The 19,468-nt window shown below is 34.3% G+C and overlaps 1 protein-coding gene across 21 annotated transcripts in view; it reads left to right on the top strand.

Moving 5' to 3' along the window:
• The window catches only part of PTPRM (protein tyrosine phosphatase receptor type M), a 483,430-nt gene that overhangs the window by 311,856 nt on the left and 152,106 nt on the right, over positions 1-19,468 (top strand). For all 21 annotated transcript variants that reach the window (XM_087961551.1, XM_026671911.2, XM_087961547.1 and 18 more), the window contains one exon: positions 11,757-11,889. In XM_087961551.1, coding sequence (XP_087817677.1) covers positions 11,757-11,889 — 133 coding nt within the window. The remainder of the gene's footprint in view (positions 1-11,756; positions 11,890-19,468) is intronic.

The following is a 19,468-nucleotide window of genomic DNA, read 5'->3' as shown; positions in this document are numbered from 1 at the left end:
ATTGAACCTTCCTCAACAAGAATAAGACAAGAGGACTGCATTTGTTTTGGCATTAATCATTTAGTTTTCAATTTATATAATAATGTAATTTATATAATAAATTCCAAATTTAAAGCAGAATTTATGAAGATTTAAAGCAGAGTTTATCCAAAATTGGGTAAAAGTAGATTTTCTTTGGATAACAATATACAAACCCATTACTCAATGACAGTAGAGATATTTAAATAAAGATGTTTGGGTAAGTGTAAAAAGGACTTTCTGATAAGCAGTTTTGATTAATGAAGGAAACATTTGAGAAGCACTGATTTAAATTTAGATTTTGCTCAAAAATCAACTACCACATATATTTCAGGTTAAAAGACTAGCATCCCGAGTCCCTTCTCTGCTGCTTGAGAAAAAAGGGTTGAAAAAAGGGTGTCAAAATAAAGTAAAAGATACCATTAGAGAGAAAGCCTCATGGGCTTTTACCACTCTTGTTTTCAATACCAACTATCTCATATTCCCAAATAGAAAAAGAAATCAATCCTAGATTCATATACCCTAGATTGCCCACTTTACAGCAAGTGAATAATGTATTTTATTGCACTGTTTCCATTTAAGTTAAGTGTTCAAGTTGGAATATTTACTTACATCTTCAAATATTTTGGCTAATTTAAAACAAATGTCCACCTTTCATGAGTCAGATGTCTGATGCCAAGTAGAAAATCACTTTACTCCACTGAAACTGATTTTTCAGAATACAAGTGCATCTGTACAGCTATTTTCTTGCTCCAACACTTTTATTCTCTTGTATATTAGGGTGAATTTTCTGCTTGAAAGTGTGGCAGATAGCATTAACTAACCACGTGCAGTAAAACACGGTACAAATTTGGGATATGTAAAACAGGGTCATACATGAATCATTCTTTCTATGGAACAACTGTTTTCAGCAGTTTCATTTAAAGTGAAACATGGATGTTGAGCCAGATACAGAGTGAAATGAGGCTATTTTGATCCAGATGTAGATCAAAATGTAGTTGTTTCAGAGACAATTCTTTTGGGGAATAAGAACACATAAAATCCAGGTATGGTAGGTGAAGGTAGATAGTAGGAAAGGAAAGGTTGGTCAGATTGCTGTGGTTGGACATGAGTAGTGGTATTGCTTTGGGGAAGGAGGATGTGATATGTGTACAGCAGTCTTGCCCTGGGACTTTGTTTTGATTGAAACTTGGAACAATTTTTTTTCTTTCATTCTTTTTTGGTCGATCAAATCATTGCCCATCCAGAATACAATGGGTTTGTTCTGAGTTTGGGGAGAAAAAAAACATATGTTCTGATTCATGCTCAGTCTAATTTTTATGCAATGTGATTTGCTCCTGGGGCATCTTTCCAGTTTTTCATTTAAACAGCAGGCTGTTAGCTGAAATTGGAAGAACTAACGTAATAGACTAATGCTGCAACAATTTTTCAGTTTTCTTACAAGATCTGAAATCACTCATTCATAAGGTGATATAATTTTATTGGATACCTAATAAAGGTGTTTTTTTAACATTTTCAATTGCCTGAGCAAACCAATTGAAGGATGAAACTATGTAATATTTATAAAATTTCTCAGAAAAACAAAAATCATTACCTGTTGCTTTAAAACAATAAAAAATAATTGCTGTACATATTGATAAAAATTGATCTTTCCTTTATTTATTGTGATAGTTTAATGTATAATTGTCTGGTTCTGTTTATCAGGTATATCTTTTCTTTTTTGCCATTTACCTACGTACAATAATATTTTTTTAAAATATGGAACCAAAGATTTAAATACTTTAGGTTATTATACCTGAAACTAAGTCAAGGTGCCATGTTCCTGATGGTAAAAATCTTGATGCCTTTAGAGACATATGTTAGATACTTGGAGCCCAATAAAACATCCTAGGAAAGCCATGGGTGGCTTTCCATGGCTGGTGCTGATACAGGCAGTCTGTGAGAGGGCTGAGATTAGTTAGCACCTAGGCTGATGGTGCCCTGCAGCTATAACAGCCCTATAGCGAAGCAGCTGGATGTGGTCTGTTGTTGGTTTTGGAGCAGTTATCAGTGAAGAGTTCTGGGAGTAAGAAGGGTTGTGGGTTTTGCTATTCTGTATAGGAAACTGTAAGCAACCTGTAATTAAGAAAAAACTATAGTTTATTACTGATAGTGAGGAACAGCAATGGACATGGGGAGGGTGTGAAAGCAAACTGGGACTACTACCTAGGTTTGCTGGTGTGTGGGTGGCCTAAAGGCCAAGGAGGCTGGAGTGGACCCTCTCTGAGTATTAGAGCCCATTGAATTGGATATATACAGAAGGAGTCTGTGACACAGTCCTGGATTAAGAATGAGTTCTGTTCCTAACACTGTCATTAAGCTGAATTTGTATGTAAGTTGGAACTTGTACTTACAAATGGATTTACTAACAATAGTAGATGGTGTTTTTTCTTGAGCTGATAAAACTGTTGAATGTGAATTCAGTGCTTTTCATGAACTGTTGGAAACAGGCTGTATATTAAAAACTGCCACTTCAGCGGTTCCTGAAAACATTGCATTCAGCAATTCATCAGCTCAAGGAAGGAGAACACCAGCTGCTACTTTTAGTAATAGGTAGCCTGGGTTGTATTTAAGTTGGACCTTCTTAATCAAGGAATTGCCTATAGCAGGGGTGTCATACTGGCAGTCCACAGGCCAGGTGCATCATGTGCAGGCCACGTCCACCCCAGGCCACGTGATGGCAACGTGATGCGATGAAGTTGACACCTGTGGCCTATACTAGGCATTTACTACAGGTATTCATAGCAGATAAATAGACATACATGGAAAATTATGGAGCAGCTCTCATGTGTAGTATCTAAGTTTAGATAAACTTCCACAGACAGGCCCCATCAATTGTCAAACCTGGCTCTATCACCAACCTTATTACCTGTATATCCGCTACATTAGAACTCCAGCATTAGTTGCATTGGTTCCCCACCCACCCAACACACACACAAGAGTCTCTGAATTCTGTAGATCAGAATGTAAAGTGAATAGAAAATGTGTTTTTTTCTGCAACATCAGCTGAATGCATTTTAATAGGCCATAGTGTCACTAGTGATTTATTGCCCTTTTTTGTTCTTTTATGTGTTGTATTTGTCATTTCTGTGGTGGCTGTTTCATCTGTAAAACAATATAGTTACAAGAAAATGCTAAGTGGATATAGAGTTGCTATAGGTTTAGTTGTTTCCTTTCTCCCTTGTCCAAGAATTGCTCTTTATCCTACCCCACAGGGGAAGAAAAAAAGAACCACTGGGTCAAATTACTTTCCCAAAATAAGTATATTTATTTATATAGAGCACAAATAAATATAAACTAAATAGCTGCAGTTAGTGAATAATTCAGAAGGATATTAGGAATAGCATATCTTCTGCTGGCAACAAAACCATTAATAGTAAAATAACCCTTTTTCAGTTCTTTGCAAAATAAAATGAAGAACTGATAAATCAGTGTGATAAATCTTGACAATTACGGGATTATTTTATCACTATTTTATTGTGAAATACGCAATAAGGGGATACAGTGTTTTTATTCATCCTAATTACAGTTAACCTGAATGTCCAGAGTTCCAAAGCTGTCTTTCATTAAAGAGAGATCTTTATATATAACCATATATTTTTTAGCAATAGATATTTTGTAAGACTATAACAAAAGTAAAAGGGAAATAGAAAAGCGCTTTCTTTATTATTTCTGATCCAGTAGAATTTTGGAAATAATTTACGTAAAAAAGGATTAATTCATTATCGGGATAATTCTGAAAACTGGTCATAATGTGGCAAAAATTGGTTTGGCCAGAGGACTCGTTGAAAAATGCGTTTAAAAAATGTGCTGGATCCAGCCTAAAGGTGGCAAGAAAAGAATCCATAAAAATTTATCTGCAAACATTGAGAAAAAAGTCATTGGGCTCAAAATAATGATGACTGATCAGAATAATGGTGAAGTAGCTTCCCTCCTGGTCATGTGAAGTAGAGCAGAGCATATGGAAACTTTCTAGTGCACTCATAAATGCAAACATGAGAAGAGAGGAAAAATGTAGTGAAATGCAGCACATCATTATACAGAAGAAAATACAAATTACAATACTTGAATGCAATGAGGAGTTTAACATGCGAGACTCAGACACCACACCAAGAGAATTCATAGCAGAATCTATATTCAACATAGTAGAGATAGAAGAGATAGAAAAACATGCTATCAGACAAAAAGTATCGGCAATGCTGGTCACACATAAATCAATGCAATACACTCAGGCCAATGGAGAGATGCACCATAAAAGCCATGAAACAAGATCAAGGCATTATTTTACCAGCAGATAAAGGGTGCTCAATAGTGGTGATGAACCGCAAAGATTATTAAAAGAAAGCATTCACCGTGCTCAGTGATTCCTTAGCATGTACACCAGCAAAGACATCAGAGATGAGAACAGTGGTCACACAATTGAAGGCTTATCCCAGCCAACTTAAATTTAAACAAAACAATTGTATAATGGAAAAGGAATGGTGGGAAATGAAAGGAACAGATGCCGCCCCAGAGAGATTTTATGGACTCTCCAAGATACACAAAATAGGAGTTTCACTCAGATCTATTGCACTACGGGATTCTCCTATTTACAACCTGACTAAATGGCTGGCACAGTGCTTAAGCTTCTTGACTCCACCCTTGAATGACATTGTCACATCATCCATACAATATTTGACACAACTACAAGGTTTAAATGTAGCTATTGACAAGATCATGGTCTCTTTTGACATAGTGTCCCTATTTACATCCATCACCCTCCCTACCTAGCAGATCAGGAAACAAATCATGGAACTACTCCAGTACTGTCAACATACTTTCTTCATGTTCAAAAGAGAAATATCTGAGCAAATAAAAAGGACGTTGCAGGAGTCATTGCAGAAACAGCCCTGTGCAAATTAGAACACAGTGCATTTCAAAACCTAAATTTTGGTGCTGTTACCTGGACGTCATGTTTGACATCATCAAAAGAAATATGTTGAAAGATTTTCATACCCTACTGAATTCTGGTAGCCAGCTGATAGTTGATAGGTTCTTTAGAGTTCAGAGACAGCAGGCACAAATGTCCAAAATGATTTTACTGAATAAATATTAAGATAGTGTAAGATATAGGGAAAATGATATACCAATATATATTCCTTCAGCTTGCAAGGTACCATAATGAAATGGCAGCAGACAACTCCCTTTAGGGCAGTATTTAGATCTATGCTAGAGTTTAAAACATAAGGGACTTTTGTCATCCTTTTATACTTTTCTTAACAGAAAGTTGAAATGGTCTGGAGATTTACTCAGTAAAACATTTTACTTACTCCTAACAGATAGGGAACATAAATAATTACATCTGGAGATAGCTTGGTAACTTCTTTGTAATTTAGATAGTTTACCAACTTCCAGAGATATTTTTTAATAAAATGGGATCCTAGCAGACAACATCTGATGAAGACCTGACATATCTGTTAATATCTTAGGAACCGAAATAATTGTCCTTCTGACAAAGATAAGTGTGCATGAGATTATTTCTAATATACCACTATTTTCTCTGCTTCTTACATATCAGGTTAGAGAACTCATGTTGTCTTCTTTATCAATTGTTACAAGTAACAGTATAGATAAAAACCTCAAAGGTAAGAGTACAACACAATTAAGGAATCTACAATACAAACTTACTAGGTTATACACAATTTTCAATAGCATGTCAGAATATTTATCTTATACGTATGGAATAAAATGTAGATCATACCATCAGCTTTTTGCTCATGCAAACTTATTAGATAGAATCTTGCATAAGAGAAAAAAGTATTCTTTTTTCACTGAGCAATTAAAACAGAAAAGGATTCCGTTTCGTTGGGATAAATTGGAAGCTTTGATTTTTACTTTTAAACAGCACAAGTTTTGACTGACTTCTATCCAGAAAGTGAGGTGATTCCTAGGAAAATTAAAGAAGAATTGGAGGATATTCGAACAGAAATTGTCTGATGGTAAAGATAAAGGAATCCCTGCATATTTTACTATGCTAATCTTTGCCAACTATAGGGCAGTATTCATCTCTGTTTCAAGGGCCATTGCACAGCTTCAAGTTGTGTACCAGTTGTGACCATTCTTGGAAGAGGAAATGTCATGCTCAGTCACCTGCCACATGGATTGCTGTAACATGTTGCTGCCCTTGAAAAATCTGGAAGCATCAGCTGGTACAAAATATGGCAGCACAGAGAGTTACAAGCATACCAGTGGTGGTATGCTACCAGTCCAGCCCAGTTCTGCCGAGCCTGTAGTGGTGATGAGCAGCGGAGACCGACCGGTTCTCTCCGCCATTCTGCTGTTGGGCCCACCCTCTGCCCGGGCTCCCGTACTCACATTTATCTTCTGCTTTTGAAGCGCAGCTGCTTTGCGTGGCACAGAAGAGTGCCGGCGCATAGCAGCTGCTGAAGTGACCGAGAGAGTGCAGGCTTACAGGGGGTGAGTTGGAACGCCTCTGCGCCTGCGCAAATGCCTCTGCGCCTGCACAAAGTGCATGTTTGGTGCATGCATGCACACAAAGTGTGTGCACGCACACAAAAGCCACGCCCACTGAACCGGTGGTAAAAGTTTTTGAATCCCACCACCGAAGCACACTTAGATCAGCAGACATCATAGGTAGTCTTTGATTACAACTCCTCATTTAGTGACCATTCGAAGTTACAATGGCACTGAAAAATATGGCTTCTGGCCATTTTTCCCACTTACAACCATGTTATCTGATCAAAATTCAAATACTTGGCAACTAACTCATACTTATGACAGTTTCAATGTCCTAGGATCATTTGCAACCTTCTAACAAGCGAAGTCAATGTGCTAGCCAGATTCATTTAATAACTGTTACTAACTTTACAACTGCAGTGATTCATTTAACTGTGACAAGAGATCATAAATTGGAGCAAAATTCACTTAACAACTGTCTTGCTCAGCAACATAAATTTTTGGCTCAATTGTTGTTGTTAGTCGAAGTCTACCTGTACATCTCTGCTCCATGAGCTGTATTGATCATCAGTATGCTTCCAGGTTCAATTCAAGATTCTGGTAATGAATTATAGAGCCCTATATGGCATGGAATTGGGTTATTTGGGGGATTGGTTCTTTCCAATCACATCTAACCATCCCATCAGGTCCAGTATGTGTCAAAGTTCCAAGTAATATATCCCCAGAATAAAAAAATAAAATAAAATTTTCTTCAAAGTCTATTTATTAGGAACATATCCAATTGGCAAAGTCTTGGTGCAATTCCAATTCTGGCCAGACTTCGGAATTGCACTTAGTAAAGAGCAAAAGTTTGAAACTTCCCCCCATAGTCTCATTCTCCAATCAGTTCTCAGTCCATCAGTCCGATGACTCCAATCTCCACCTTCCGTCAGCTGCAGGCACCTTCTCAGTTCCCACCAGAAGGAATGCCAACTAGCCATAACATCCCCCCTTATCTCTACAACCCCCGCCCCCTTCCAGTTGCTAGAATGTGGCGAATCTGAAGCACCGTTAAATTCCTTTGCAGAAAACCTAAAGAAAGCTAAGAAAAGAATAGACAAAGGCTACAATAAAACACGGCTACACATATGTCAGCTTCACGGTCAACAGTGTGAAGTGCATGTTGCATGTTGTCATCTGATTGGACCCAGGAGAAGAATCTTTTCTGTTGTAGTGCTCACCCCTTGGATGATCTTTACCCAAATTGGTCAGATTGGCCCCAATGTTGCAGACCTTTCTAGAAGGCTTTGCTATCTGGCCAGTGGATCTGGGACTGCCAATATTAAGTCTATGAATATCAAATATATTAAGATGGAAATTAAGCACACTCTTTAGATATGAGGTTTTTAGGGGGTTTTTTTGTGGCTTTTGATGTTACTTTTTTGTTTTTGTACTTTTTAAAGTTTGTACACTACTTACAGTCAGATGGCCATAAAGCTATTTATCAAATAGGTAAACTTAAATAGAAAAGTATTTTGGTTAAAGTATAATAAAATAAATGGAATTTATTCTACTAAACGTATTGAGACTGAATTAAAGTTACATTGGGTAGATATATAAATGCTTTTTTCTTAAGCTGTTTATCTTGTTCTTTTGGTATCCAGACCAAACAGAGAAAAAATTCACAACTGTCAGCTTCCATACACCAATTTAAATTTTTTAAGACTATCATAACATTATATTGATCCTACCAGGGAATAATTTTTTCAAGAGTTTCCCAGTGTTGTTGGCATAGGAGCTATTCTATCTATCTCTGTTTTACTGGTTACATGCCAATAAAAGCCACGGTGCCATCATATGTATCATCATAAAAATGACACAGGTAATTCAACTTGCATCAAATGTGTCATGACATACATTACACATTTCATGAAATTAGTGTGCTGACACAGATAAGTGCTTCCCCGCTTCCCTGTCTTTAGAAGTCCTGAATACTGTATGCAGAATAGCATCAGTGGGATAGGAATGAATGCACAGAGAGTTAGGGGAGAACTATACTTTATATGGCTTTTATCTTCCTTTTATTCTCTTCAACACTTTAATATTTTTCCACCTTCATATTCCAAGCTCCCTATCAGTCTTCAGTCCTGAATACAATCTTTTAGGATTTAGGGCTCCTGTTTGTTCCCAGCTGAAAATACAGATGAGTTTCTTTAACTGATGTCTTGATTGAACTCTTTAGCATTTGACCCAATTTCTGCATCAACAACACCAGAGCTGCAAGTGTACAAGATAATTTATTGCTACAAAAGGGAAATTCTTGATTTTAAAGACACTGTTTCATTCTGATAAACCCCTTGAATTATGTCATTTTTAAAAAACTACACACCACTATTTGACAAATTAATCCAGTCCTATTTTATATAAATCCATGCTCCTAATCACAATGCAGCTATCACACAAGAGTATAACATTTATTTTCCTAACCTGACTAGCAGTATGAGTTAAGGATAGACACTGAAAAGTGGTATTACTTGGATCCTGCCCTCTGAATGATAATTTCATTACATGTTTTATAAAAATATACAGTTCTGAAGGTGTGAAAGAACACATGGATATTTATCCATTTCCATAATACGCAGGTGAAAAGTTGTAGCAAGAAAAAGAAAAATAGAATAAAACTACCTTGGACCAGTTAATACCAAGATCTGCCAGCCTTTGAAACTGATTATTGTTCAGTCAATGATGTTCATTTTTAAAAATACTCTAACGTGCTGGCATTGTGATATTGATAGGAACATCTGTGTAAGACATCACTAAAAGGGCAGATAAAATGCACTAAAAGTGCATTTAACATTAATGAAAAGAAATTGACCCACTTCTGGTTGGGATTAAAGGAAAAATTAAAGTGAAACCAATGTGCTCTGAAAGAACGGACATGAAAAAAATAGCATAGCAGAAAAAATAGATGCGGTTATATACACTGGTATAATGTAATATATTAGTGTTTTATACTAGAATATATTTATATTAAATCATTTTCATATCCCTGGCTTTAACTGTACATTCCAATTACATTACATGCAATGAAGCTATAGTTTCATAGTACTAATAGATGATTACATAATGCCCATATTTTGTAAGAGTTCATATGGCTTAGCAAGCATGAGACTGCTATTGCTTCCTAAGACATCAGAATAAGCTTTATTGGTGACAATTGCAGACAATAGTTCCTCCACCTGGTGCCTTTGATATGTATTGCCTTAAGCTCTCAGCATCTCCAACCAACCTGCTACTGGTATTGGCAGTTTATCACATCTAGAGGCCATGGAAGAAGACTGTGGCAAATAACTTGTCTATTTGGCCTTATGTCCTGTTGAACCTTTCTGTTTCTATTAAGGCTGTAAAGACAAACTTAAATTGATTTAAAATAGTTTGACTTGTGGTTGTGCTTGTTTTCCTGATGTACTTTTCTAGGATAGGACCACATTCCTCCATTGCTGATCTTTGTGTAAGGTTACAGCAACACAGTTGGGTGTTGAAATAAAAAACAGAAAGACTGTAGTAAAAATAACTATAGCTTGCTGACATTGTAAAAACATTGACAATGTAAATTTTTGTGGCCCAGTAGTAAAATATTACCATCTGGAGAGCATTATTTCTTCATACTTGGCACTTGTAAAACGTCTGGCTTTCTCAGTACTTTCCTGGCTTTCCTCTTCTTCATCATGGGAATGACAAAAAGCTTGATAAAAATTGTGAGATGTGCCATGTAAGAAACTACTAATACTGGGACAATCAAAGTAAAAGTAGTTCTTCTGGTTAGCAACCTCAATGTTGTCTTCATTTGTCAAGTTGATATATAATTGGTTCTGGGAATTTTCCAGTGAAGAAAGGCTTTATTTATTGTATCTGCAGATTGAAAATGAGCTCAATCATTTATTAGGCACAAAATGAATAGTAGTTGTTTAACTAATGTTTCAATTAATTTGTGAAATCATTCCTATAAGCTAGCAAGAATGATTTTATAAGCCTGACTCTCGCTTGCTTTAGTGTAAATTTATTTATTCATTTATTGGTTACCTATTTATGCTTATATCTTGCTCTATTTCCAAAGTTTCAAATGGCATTGAAAGTCTGACATCATTAGATGTTGAGTAATTTTTTAAAATCTATCTCATGAATACACATTAACATATTGTCTAAGCAAATGATGGCTGCCACCCTCCCATCCCCCATTTAATTCTAACAGTGAAAGACCTTGATTCTGTTGTGTGTTGTTCCCCAGATTTAAAATATAATTGCATTTTATTCTTTTCTCATTCGCATCCATGTCAGTTCCCAGGAAATTTAATGAGAAAGCTTATAAATCAGACTTGTTTCCAGGATGATTTGTCTACCTTGTAAAGGTGACATGGAGCCTCAAATGATGGATACTGCCAGATTTTGATTAAAATGTCAGAAGTCCTTTAAGGAGGTCAACATGTGGAACTGAATAATGCATCCTTAACAGTATTAATGCTGAAGTTATTTTTCAGGAAAATGAATGTTCATAAGGCATAGTTTCTAATATTATGCATTATGCAATAAACAGAACAGTTTTGTTTTGTTTTTGTAATGAGGAGGTTACAAAAGCTTAAGACCATGGCTGCTGTAAGGCACTGGTTATCTCATTCAAACAGATATGAAATGTGAGGTGCCAGTGGTATGATCATCAGCTGTTTTCTATTTTATGAATAAATTGCTTAGAAGGAGTCATTTGCCCACCAGATGTGACCTAGATTTAGATTTCCAAAGGCAAAAAGTCTATTGTGTAAAAACAAAACAATTGCTGGTAAAATGCATGCTAAATTAGCTTATCTCACATTTTCAGGTGTTTAAGCGAATATGTTAAGGAATTAGTGCTTCATTTGTTTAAAAAATTGCAAAATACATTTCAGCAAATTAAATTTGAATAAAAACTTACAGTAGTTATTCTTTCAATAATTACAATAAAGTAGCAAAGCAAACTGGGAAGGCAACACCTCTAATACGAAATATAACAAATTGCTTTGTGAAAACAGGGCAGTAAGCTGTTGGCACTAAAATTTATTTTGGCATTAGGAGTAATTACATTTTCTATAAACAACAGCAGGCCCTAGAAATAAAAGTTTTATGTCTGCCAGCCATGATAACTTTTCTTCCTATGATAACAAACTAATAGGCAAAGCATTCAATGTCTTATTTGTCCTATTTTCTTTTCTCTTTTGAAATATTGATTTTAGGTGCTGCCACTAGGAAACCAGATCCTGAACAAGAGAAGCAAACAGATCATACTGTTAAAATTGCTGGCATCATTGCAGGAATCTTGCTGTTTGTCATTATATTCCTTGGAGTTGTATTAGTTATGAAGAAAAGGTGAGTAGTTAATGCTGTCTGTTTTGCTTAATTATTGTATTTTATTTTGCCCAGTAAACATTTCCTTGGCCAATAATATGTCTGGGGTCTGTGTGTGTGTGTGTGAGCATACAAATATAAATCTCTTGTGTATTCTTAAATAAAACTTACCCAAACTTTTTGGCCAACCTCTTTTATGGATGATTTTAAAGAATTCTATTTTTTACACCTAAAGTTTGAAAGTGTTGAATGAAATTTTGATAACTGACATTTTTCTTTGATAGTATTGTAAGAAAATTAATGTTAGAATGCTTGTGTTGAAATAATCCAACTTTAATAAATATATCAGAATATGCCATATAATCAGCCCTAATGACATTACAATGTTTATCAGTATCTCTGCTGAAACCTGAAGGTAAGGCGAATATTTAATTTCATATAGAAATCTTGCAAAATTGCTTGCTAAAATGGGCAGTAGGTTTCACAAGCAATTATAGAAAATAAGCAAAATATTTGGTTTAATTTTACTACTTGCAGATAAATCCAATGGAAGACATAAAATAGTTCAGATGGACAATTCCTTCAACATACAAAAGAAAATCTTTAAATTCAATCCAATTAAAGGACAGGTGTGAATATGCTGTTTGATTTTCCTTCAAAATTCATATTTTTCTATCCACAGGGGAAAAATAAGATTGCATAATATTAATTACACAGATAACTTGAGGTAGATTTAGCAAGTATTGTAAGGACAAAAAGTCCTGTACTCTTAATTACTAATTAATATGACTAGCATTTTGGAAATATCAGGCTTTGGTACTTTTGAATAACATCAATAGTTAATATAAAGATATAGTTTAAAGGCACTATTTAAAAAGACATTATTTAAGGCAACGTAAAAAATGAATGTTATATACTTCATTAGGTGAACTTTGAAAGCAGTATCTTTATAGTAATTTAGAGTATGCTTAGGTTTTTTTATTATTACTACAAGTTTTTTAAAAAAGACAAAGATACAAAAAAACCTTACTAAAAATACCAAAACAATTATACAAAAAAATAAAATATAGGAACATAATTATAAAAAGAAACAATATAGAAAAAAAGGAAAAAAAATATGAAAAATCTAAATTTGTCATCTACATATGAAGTATTAAAGAATATAGAACCATCTCAAAAGGGGGGAAAAGATTGTTGTCAAATGTCATAAAATCTATGAAATATATTGTATTATTTTTATGGAAATTATATTTAGGTATTAATTAGTAAAATACTTGATGGATGGGATTTATACATTGAAAAAGATTTCAGTGGTTTTCTTTAGAATGTTCCTAAATATATATGATTTAAACAGTATAGACTTTGGAGAGTTCAAGCCATGATCTTTCATGTAGATGTATATTAGATCACTCCATTTAAGTAACAGAGGGGATTTATAAAGAAACTGAAAATAAAGTAATGACAGAACTAGGTGAACATCTGTAAGAAGACCTCAGGTATTATATTTAGATCTTGGGTAAGTTTTGCATCTTCATTCATATAAATAAATAGAAATAGTTTTTACATAGTTTGATTCCTTTGAAGAAATAAACATAACCATCATGAAATGGCCATTTAGACTATGCTGTAAGAAGGAAAAATCTAAATTACATATTTAGACCAAGGATTTTTTATTATGTTTATTTTGATACAACATAGCTTCTCCAGAGTAATAATTTATCCATTTCCAGAAAGTATGTTGAACTAATTGGTCAACCTAAAGAAATAATGAAGTTGATTTAAGGTTCTTCTCCCAAATGGCAGAACATACATAGTTTTATGAAATACAAGCCAGAATTGCATATGAAATATTTCTGAAGGATTACAAAACTGAAGTATGCAAGTATGGTTCACATAAAAAAGGAAGCTGAAAATATATTGGATATATCATTGGTTCTCATTTAGACCTGGTTTTTAGCAAATACTATGTATCCCCCTGCCTTTTCATTTCTTTATATTATACAAATAATATGTAGGTAGATTTTTGACTTATATATTTTTTATTTTTCATTTCTGATCCTTTTTTATGTAACTTTTACCTTTATGTATTGGAAGTATCCTGTGAGTAGTATTGATAGATGGGTTGTTAGAGTTGTTGTTATTATTATCATTATCATCATCATCATCATCATTATATTTCTGTAGGTTTTCTGGTTGGTGTGTCAACATAATTACATATATTGTTTAGAAATATATGATAATTCTATAATAATTCTAGTAAGTATTTGGGTGGCAGATGGATTATGAATGTGTTTTATGGGACATCAAACTCAATTTGATCTATTTTAATAGTTTAAAACAGGATTGAACCATAACATAAAATAACAGGGGTAGTGAAGCAATATTTCTATGATTGTTTAGCTTCCTTTTCACATCACAGATGAATGTCATCATTAGATAAAATAAAAGCGTGCTTATTTGTTGTAGCTATGGGATATCAGTACCTGTTGCTTAATCAAAACAATAAAAAGATATAACTTTAAAGTATAAAAGGATTCTATTACTAGATTGTTGATAGTAGCAGAGCTGACCCACACTAAACAAAAGAATTGATAACAGAATTAGAACTTCGAAATATATTTAACATGAAACCACTGGGTCAGATCCTCCAGCGCCATGGGGTGAGTTAGCATCAATATATGGCATGGGTTCAGAGTATCTGAGGACCCCCCTTAATCTGATGAGACTAATCTGCCCAACTCATTCCAACAGAAAGGACTCACTTCGTATTCCATAGGCCAAAGACAGGGGCATGCTACATTGGGGATGGCCAATGGAATACAGAAAATTTTCAGCTCCTAGCTACCCATTATCTTGGTTTTTATTTTTTATTCCAATTTTAATTCTTTTAGCACTTTTTAATTTTTTATTATATTGGAAGCCACCTAGAATTGCTGTATTAGTGTGATGGATGGCATAGTAAGCTAGCATCTATTTACTAAATTCCTTTTGTTGCCAACTTTCACATTTCTTAGCTGCTTATAAACTACATAAAAACAGTAATATTAAATAGAAAATCAGCTTAAGTTTATTATAAAGCTTATCTTTGTCAACAGCCATGAAACTATTGTTTACTTTTAATAGTCGTAAAAGCTCCTAACGATGTTATTTTAGTATAGTAAGAGCCACTGAGATGTATGGCTGTCCTGTGTAATATAGCAACATCACATAAAAGCACTACATGAAAGGTGCTTTCAGTAGAACTTTTTCTTACAGTTATCTAGAGCTACCATAGTATAAGAACCTGGGGAACAGGCTTTTCTCATGTCATCTGACGATTTATTCATCTAGATAAGTGGGTAAACTTTGCTGGTATGAGATAAAATAGAAAAGTGAACACATGTTCAACTAGTTGTAAAGTCATGTTTTATTTTTCCCCATTGATTTATGTAGAAGCTACAACAAGCTTTTTTGTGTTTTAAATTTTGTTTTAGTCTGTCCTGATACTTCAAGGATTCAGTTTCATTGTGTGGCCTCTGGTTCTAGTAGTTTGGGAAATGAAAAATAGCTTCAGCTTGTTGACTTAATTCCACCATGAATAATTTTGCACACCTCAGTTTCTCTTATTTGCCGCCTTTCTAGACAAAAACCTCAAATGTCACAACTTTTCTTCATAGGAAGCTGTTCCAGTCCCCTGATCATACAGTATTTTGATTTATGTATTCATAAAAATATTGATGTATATGTTGATAAATATTAGCATCTCTACTTTTAATATTGTTCCTTGTTATCCTTATTATCATGTTGGCCTTTTTTTACAACAGATGAGCACTGTATTGAAACTTCCATTGAACTGTCTATGATCATTTCAAGCTCTCTTTCTTCATCAGTCAGTGAGTTCTCATCCCATTAAGTTTTATGTTTTATGAATAGTTAGGTTTGGCCAATTCACCATAACATCCACATTTGGTTATGTTTTAATTGTTGTAATTTGATATTTATTTATTTTTTTCTTCATGTGTGAAGATAATGTTAGAACCAAAGACTCCTATAGGTGGGTCTCCACAACTTGTGATTAATAGTTTGTTGGAACCAGGCCATACCATTCTTTAAGTAAAGAATATAATCATACTTAATCTGTAAATATGAACTCTTTATCTTTTTCTAAGATGAGCCATTAAGTAAAACTCTCGGTCCTCAGACTGGTACCGGTCTGTGGCCAGTTGGGAACCTGGCCATGCAAGCAGCAGGCGAGCGCACAAAGCTCCATTTCCTCAAGCGGTAGGCGCACACGAGAAACTATCCCCTCCTCACCATCACTGCCATTGCTGCCGCAGCTGGTCCACTGACCTACAAAGGTTGGGGACCACTGAAGTAGAACTAAGAGAAATGATTTGGAGACGATGTGTAAGGTTATATTGTTAGCACTGTAAAACATGGATATGCTGTTTTTCTTCGCTGTACATAAATTATTTGTTGCCATGTAGCCTATAACATCTTAGAAACCTCCAACTTCTTTAGAAAAAGTTTGTGTTCCACTAGATTATACGCCACCTGCTTCAAACAGTTCATCTGACATGAACAGTGGAGTTTCACTTTTTTTTTTTTTAAAGAAAAGTATCCCCATGATACATAGCAGGACATAGCCAAACTGAAATTTCAAATCAGCAAATACTGCAGAAAACTTTAGGCTTTCATAGATTTGTGTAGATTATGCCAACCCAACTCCATTTTTCATCAGTCTTTTGACAGGGAGAACAATTCAAATGCGTATCAAAAGCTTGTTAATACGGCATAATGCCATTTCACCAGCTGCCTCTTATCTAAACCCAAATTGGTTCATTATTGCAAATGAGAAAGGGGCAGGAAAAGGGTTTATACAAATGATACTTAAGTCTGTTTTCAGATCAGAAAACAATAAAGAAACATTTTTAACAGTAACAGAAAACAAAGTAAGAAATAGAGAAAGATGGAAAGATTGTTTTTATTCTACTACTATGGAGTTAATAGTGTAGACCTGCACAACATTTGGCTCACCAAGCAGACTTGTGTTGCCCACCAACATTTTTCAAAAAGTAGATAAATTTGCTGCTCTTTTCTCAAAAAGGCCTACTGCCAGTACTTTCAACATCTCCAAGCCTCATCACCATTATCATCTCCAGTGCTGCTTCTTAGCCACCACACAGCTGATCGGCATGTCAGGTATTCTTTTGCAGCCTGCAATGATTTTTAATGTAACAATGGGACCATTTTGTCCCTACAAGTTTCTGGAACATTTCAAAGTTGGAGTGTTTTAGAGAGGCATAATAGGATTCTCCTGCCTGCGGCATGATGTAAGCCTTGCTAAAATTAAGTAGAGGTAGTCTTCAACTTATGATCACAGTTGAGCCCAAAATTTCTGTTGCTAAGTGAGACAGTTGTTAAGTGAGTTTTCCCCATTTCATGACCTTTCTTGCCACAGTTGTTGAGTGAATAATTGCAGTTAGTAACATGGTTGTTAAGTGAATCTGACTTCTCAATTTACTTTGCTTGACAGAAGGTTGCAAAAGGAGATCATTTGACTGCAACTCATAAATATGAGTTAGTTGCCAACTGTATGAATTTTTATCATTTGACCATGGAGATGCTGCAACAGTTGTAAGTGTGAAAAATGGTCAGGTCACTTTTTTAGTGTAGTAACTTTGAATTGTCACTAAACAAACTGTTATAAGTTGAGGACTACCTGAAGTTAAGTAACAATAAGAGGAACAGTATTTTCTTCTATATGTTTTAGTCTGTAGTTTGACATCTGTGAAGTATTCATTGCCATAAAAAATTCATCATTCCTTAAAATAAGGATAGAGAAGCTATGTATTCAGTTTTCTGATATCAAGTGGTAGTATAAAACATTTCCTGAAATTGAAGCAGCTGATTTCTCAATCATTTCAATGCAGAATAATAAATCTCAATATAATTTTGGAAGAGTTCTTTATCCAAACATTTAACAATTTCTCACTAAATAATTATATTTATTGCTAAAATAATTTGTATATTATGGTAGCACCAATAATTGTACATTCCTGTTTCCATAATTAGTGTTTGAGAATGCTGTGTCTTGGAAGTCTAAAAAGAAAAGAAAAATGTAATTATCTTCAAGATGTAGGCTTTCAATATTTCTATCATGCACAGCAGCATGTACAAAGGAGTTGCTTTGTATGCAGTTCAAAAATACAATAAATATATAATAACAACTTTCGCTTTGAAAAGCATATAACATCCTCCCCTTTAAATAGAATGTTAACATTTATGCATTTAACAATTATTCTATACATGGTTAAATGTTAAGGAAGTAACTTCTTGGGCATAAACAATACTGAAAAATAAGAATGTAAAATCAGGAAACATTTCTATATGCAAAGAAGAGTGATAAAATCCTTATTTTCAATGGGATGCCTAGAACATTATCTGTAATCCTTTGTCAGGCCTATTTATGGTGAACTGTGGATTGTTTTGTTTTATTTTACAAGTCAGTGTATTATTTTACTGACTCTTGTATATTTCTGTTACCTTTCCTTGCAGCAAGTTAAAATGATTAATTGTACCTTACTTAGTTTTTCGAAATATTTCTATTGGAAACATTTCTGCTGTTCTTTGAAGAATCAATAATGCATAGCCTCATTTTTGTTTCTATACTTATCAGCTGTTTTGGTCTAGATAGAGCTATGTTCTCCATAAAGAAAACAAACTGAATAAGTGCTATAGCTCCGTCAGACCTACCAGAGCTGACACCTGCCATTGGCCTTGATTGCCCCATCACATCTTTCTGCCTTTTAGTACTGGCCAATATCTTCAAGCTACTCGACATTTAATATTTTCTCTAATGTCTAAGGAATTATGGGTAATGAAAATGGCTGACAGTTTGTAGCCATTCATACTCACCACAGTGTTAATAAAGCAGTTGATAATACTGCTTGTATAGCCACACTGAAGAAAACCTATGCTTGAAAAAAACTGTTATTGCAACTTTGGTAAGGAACCTGCAGAAATGACAAGTACTTTAAACAAAGCAACAAGCATTTATTAAGGAGGGGGGAGATCAAGTCTTTTTTTATGGGGTACAGAAACTAATACATACATTTGGTATATGTGATGCATCAGAAAGCAAGAAATCATGCAATAAAAAAAACTAATTAGACTTGAGGATTAAATGGTAGAGACATTGATCCTTCATAACATTCCATAAATGGCAAATTTATGGGTTGTGTCAGTCCCTTTCCAAACTCAGTTTCTATCTTTTGTATAATTTTCAGTTTAAGAACTTTCCAATTTACTCCCTATTTTTACTTGCTGAAAAGTCTAGTTGTTGCATAACAAAAGAAGAAATGTAATAGTTAAAAAGAAAATATAGTTTACTGAACTTCAAAATAAGACATTAATAATCACCTTTATTTAAAACACTTATTAAGCCTAAAATTCATGAAACAGATAATCTTTTTTAAAAAATGCAGATTTAGAAAGAGCTGGCAAAATAAAAACATTTTCTCTGTTTCCAAATGTCTTAATTATTATGTTTTTAAAATGTCTACTGTTATTTCTCCTGGAAATATTATAGTATGAATTATCTGTGTGTCTCTGTATTTAT

Source organism: Notechis scutatus, chromosome 3, assembly GCF_049901735.1.
Source record: "Notechis scutatus isolate UNSWTSFEM ecotype Mainland chromosome 3, rNotScu1.2, whole genome shotgun sequence".
Classification (NCBI taxonomy): Eukaryota; Metazoa; Chordata; class Lepidosauria; order Squamata; family Elapidae; genus Notechis; species Notechis scutatus.
This window is presented reverse-complemented; position numbering and strand designations above follow the sequence as displayed.